Here is a 4914-nt window from a genome sequence, read left to right as displayed (position 1 = left end):
GGCAGCGGGGGCCGGCGCTTCTCCAACGTGGGGCTGGTGCACACGTCGGAGCGGCGGCACACGGTGATCGCGGCCCAGAGCCTGGAGGCGCTCAGCGGGCTGCAGAAGGCGGACGCCGACCGCAAGCGCGATGCCTTCATGGACCACCTGAAGAGCAAGTACCCCCAGCACGCCCTGGCTCTGCGAGGCCAGCAGGACAGGATGCGGGAGCAGGTGAGTGGGCACCCAGAGCGCCGCGGACGAGGGGTCTGACCTGCGCCCGGCTCATGCCAGCTCTGGGCGGCACGGTGGGCAGGGGAGGGGCCTCCAGACCTCTGCCTGCAGTCCTGGGGTTGGGGCCAGGGAGGGCCCAGCCTCCTTAATGCTGGCTGTCTGGGTAGAAGGGCAGGAAGAACCTGTCCTGGAGGCCAAGGGCGGAGGGACGGAGGGAAGGCAGCCTTGGGGACATTCTGCGCCTGAAGTCCCATCTCGTGGTGGAGTTGGGGTGCTGGTGTCTTCACCTTGTGACATGGGCCCTCAGAAGGTCAGGCCTTGGGAGCCTCAGCAGGTGGGTCTGATGTGTCCCCAGTCCCTGCAAGATTCGAGCTGGAACTGGGGCCTTTCGCCTCCTGCTGCTTGTCCCGCCCCAAAGACTGGCTGTGTGACTCTGAGCTGAGGCGCCTCTCTGTCCTGGTTTCTCTCCGGCCACCAGCAAGGCTTGGAGAGGGGCCGCCGTTCCAAACCAGGACAGATCTCCTTCTGTACGGGTGGGATGCCCCCCCTTTAATTCCCGAATGCACCCCTCCACCCAAGCCTGAGCTTCTTGTCTGTGGGAAAGGCCTCTCTGAGACCAGCCTCTGCTGACAGTCCCCCTGGGTGAGGTACCTTGATGGGTGCTGCCTTGTCAGCGGCTGAGACCTGGGCACTGTCCCTTTGGGAGAAGGGACTGTGGGGAGGAAGACACAGCTCTGCAGCACCTTTTCAATCAAGCCTTGAGTGTCAGTCCCTGTTCCCACACCTGTCTTGCTTTGTCTCCCTTCTCCTGGGTGTGGCTGGGTCGGGGAGGAGTGTCCCCACCCTCACTGCGGGAAACAGGGACACATTGGCACATTCCTGGTAACCTATCTGCCCCCTATGCCATGTCCGATTCTGTCTGGCTTTGGCCTTTTCCTAATTCTAGAGTCCTGGGAGTGGGATCTAGATGGGGACAAGGGAGAGATGCAGATGGAGATGTGGCATTCCCCCCGGGGGGGGAGCCCCTGTCCGTGGGTTCCCTTTGTGTGCTCTGGCTTGGGGGAAGGAGGAGGCACAGTCAATTGGGAGGGGGTTTGGAGGAGGGGAGATCAGGTGGACAGGCCTGATCAGGGAAGCCTTTCTGAAGGAGGAAGGACCGAAATGAGGTTTAGGTGGATGACAAGGGTTTGCACAGGCACAGAGGAAGAGGATGGTGTTTCAAGAGGCGGGCAAGGCAGTGGCATGAGCACAGGTCCGAGTGGCACAGAGGTCCTGCTGGTTGGTGCAGACGACTCAGGGTGGGAGGCTGGGGGACCTGTGAGAGTCGACTGAAAAAGTGGGTCCAGATGGAAGTGGCTAGGAGGGCTGTGGTCACTTGTAGGAGGGGACAAAAGACTGGAGGCAGGGGAAGAAGAGGAAGAGAGTGTATCAGGGTGACGGGGTCGTGAAGGGGAAGGGATGGACCGATGGGGGTTGGCGAGAGACTGAGCAAGGGCTGTTTGCTGCCTGGGTCTAGAAGGCAATGACAGGAAAACCCGGTGACAGGGAGCTGCGGGCGCCTTGGAGAGAAATAGGAGGCTTGGGAGGGAAAGGCTTGGGAGTGGGGGAGGGAGGCTTGAGGAGTGGGCAGGGCGGGCATGGGGATGCCCGTGAGTGGCTCAGGACTCCAGAGGGACCACAGCTTCAGGAGGAGAGTGGAGTATGGTCACGGCAGATGGGAAGTAGGACTCGGACATAAGAGGGGCCATCCAGGCAAAATGGGAGAGAGTCCATGATGGTCAGTGCCGGTTGGGGCAGGGGCACCAGGCGCACTCTGCATCCACGAGGACGTCCAGGGAGAAAGGCCCCTGGAGGAGAGCCTGCTGGAGGGTGGCCTGCGCCTCAGAAGTCATGTTCAGAAGGGATGGGGACAGAGACACAGTCATTGGGACTGGCCAGGGTTGTGGTGTGGAGGACAGGGAGGGCGTGTTTCTCGCGGTGTTAGGGACGTTGGGAGTGGTGAGGGACCAGGCAGAAGCCCTGTCCCCACCCCAGGCTTGTCAGGGGACATCTGGAAGCAAAAGATGAAAACAGCTGAAGTGGCAGCTCCAAGGGGCAGCAGGCCTGGGAGAGAAGACGTGGGCATGTCAAGGCCCTGGCTGTGTCTGGCGGGTTTGCCCGCACAGAGTAGGTGCTCAGCAAACACTCAGGAAGGGAATCGGAGCACAGCCCCTCACGGGTTCATCCCTTCTTCGTTCACTTACCCACCGCCTTTAGAGTTAGTGGGCAAGACCCACGGTCTCACTTGCCCTGCAGTGTCCGGGGTCTCAGCACAGTGCTGGCTCAGGCAGTGTTTGTGGAATGACTGAGGGAGAGAAGCATGAATCTGAGGCTGCTGAGGGGAAGGGGGCTGTGGTAAACAGGTCCTGGAGGAATCAGGGGGATGGATTAGGTGTGGGGTCGCCTTGGGGCAGGAAGGGGGTAGGGTCACTCCCACAGAGACATGGGACAGAAAGACCTACCGTGGAGACAACTGGGGGAGGCCCCTCCTGCCAGGTGGTTCCCGTGTCAGTGAGGCAGGCGATGCCATCCTCAGTGAGGAGGGGAGGTGATGAGAGCTGGCAGAGGAGAGAAGGCTGGGTGTGCAGGGAGGCAGGGAGGCAGTCAAGCATTGGAAAGGAGGATTTCAGGAATACCAGATAAGGAAGGCCCTGCCCTGGGGCTCAGGCAACCCCCATTGAACCGGAAAGACCCAGTCAGACACCGGCCTAGGCAAAGGACTTGTCAGCCACCAGATCTCCCCGTGTGGGAGCTCATGCCTCAGAATGCCCCTCCCCGCCCCCCGTTCACGGTCCCCAGCGGCTCCTGCCCGCTCCCCCTAATGGGGTGTCCCCCGCTTCGCACACACAGGTTGGTGGCTGGACCGTGGACCCCGTGTGCCTCCTCAGCTCTCTCTGCTCCCACCTCCATGGCGACTCTGCCCCCTCCGGGGCTGGCCAGCCGGCCCAGGTGAGTCACCCACCTCCACCCTTCCCCTGCAAGCCCATGGTGGAGTTTGGCTCTGGGGAGGATTTTTTTTTTTTTTTTTTTTTTTTTTGAGGGAGGATATTCAAGATTTTTATCTTGCATCCCATTCTTTCTCTTTGATGTGGGAGCCCTGATTTTCAGGAGACTTCCATGCCCTGTACTCATCTCCCCCCTATTGCCTAATTCCCTATCACCACCTCCCCAAACCTGGTTGGCTTTGGGGAAAGAATTTTTTGAGGGAGAATACTCCGCTTAAAACCAATTTTTTAAATATCCCTTTCTCCTTTCCGCTCTGTGGTTTTATGCCTCACTCCCACCCCAAATCATCTTATTTCCCTAGCCACACCCTTCTCTTCCATTTCTGAGCAGACCCAGCTGTCCCCTGATGTCTTACCATCAGGAAGTTCTGCATGATGTCTCTCTCTTACCCTTCTTGCTATGTTCAAGGCTTAGTGTCAAATTTGTAAGAGGATTTGGGCATCCAGCCATCTGTTCTGAGCTTGCTCCCCCCTTCCTCCTGAAGCCTCAGTGTCCCTGACGGGAAGATGATGGATCTTGGCGTAGACAGGGGCACACATAGGCAGGATACCGGGGGCCTGGGCTCCCACGAGGCCTGGACATTGCCATGGGAGGAAACAGGCATCCGAGGAGGGACGAGAGAGTCAGAGTTGCACAGAAAGGGCAATTCAGGGAGGTCTTAACTTGAGGATGTTTGGCTGTGGGTGATGGGAGGGGTTGTGGCGGGGAGCTCAGCGGGCAGCATGGGGTTTCAGTTCCTTATGCACCCTGATTCCCCTGGAGAAGGACAACGAGGCTTGACTTTTTCAAGGGGAATTGAGAGAAAGAAAATTGTGACTGCCTAGGAAGTGACAAGCCTTCAGAGCATGGCCGTTTTAGCCAAGTGTAGCCCAACTCTAGTAACAGATTGGCACGCTTGGCATCACTCGCAGGGCATGCCGCCCAATTTCCTTCCCGGCTCTCAGCCTCATCTTGGCTGAACTTCGGGGAGCAGGGTTGTGTCTATCCCCAAGGCTGGATGGCAAGTGGAATGGACTTGTCCGGACTGGCCAAGTGCGTGGGGGGGTGGGGCCGAAGCAGGGCTGGGACAGGGTAGCCATGGAGCAGAGGACAGCTGGGACGTACCCAGGCGGGTTCAGGGCCCTCCCCGGGGGTGTCTTGGGGCTGTGGTAGGGCTGGGTGGTGGACAGAAGGGAGGCTGGGCTTGGAGAGCTCGGCTGACCCCGGACTGCGTTCTAGGCCTGTCCACATCTGGAATCGGCTCTGATAGAGGAGAGGGGAGAGCTTCAGTGGACCTTGGTTGGGCCCAGGAAAGTGGCTGGGAACAGGATCTTGTGGCCACTGGGTACTTAGAGCTTGTTCCACGCCCTGCCTCCGAGGCTGAGTCTGAGGTTCCTTTTTTTGAAGTGCAGGACCAGAGATGCTCTGCAAAAGCCAGAGCCACACAGGTGGCAGGATCAGAGGTTATCAAGGAAACAGGCATCCTAGGCTGCCCAGACTCGGCTAGGGATTAAGTCCTGGGAGAGTCAAAAGCGCAAAGGGGCACGGCCTGAGCCCCTGATGGGGACAGGCTGTGGGCGCTGTCGCTGGCAGGGGGAGGCAGGACACTGTCCTCTCCCCCACTCTCCACCAGGCCAGACCTTTAGGGATGGAGACAGGAAGAGGGCGCGGGGAGGG

General features: G+C 59.5%; 1 protein-coding gene across 1 annotated transcript in view; it reads left to right on the top strand.

Moving 5' to 3' along the window:
- SRCIN1 (SRC kinase signaling inhibitor 1) overlaps positions 1–4914 on the top strand; it is a 35852-nt gene continuing 30938 nt past the window's right edge. The window contains exons 1-2 of the mRNA XM_008062593.2: positions 1–213; positions 3103–3201. Coding sequence (XP_008060784.1) covers positions 139–213; positions 3103–3201 — 174 coding nt within the window. The 5' untranslated portion in view covers positions 1–138. The remainder of the gene's footprint in view (positions 214–3102; positions 3202–4914) is intronic.

This window comes from Carlito syrichta, unplaced genomic scaffold, assembly GCF_000164805.1.
Source record: "Carlito syrichta isolate Samal-C Ts95f unplaced genomic scaffold, Tarsius_syrichta-2.0.1 Scaffold305755, whole genome shotgun sequence".
Lineage (NCBI taxonomy): Eukaryota > Metazoa > Chordata > Mammalia > Primates > Tarsiidae > Carlito > Carlito syrichta.
This window is presented reverse-complemented; position numbering and strand designations above follow the sequence as displayed.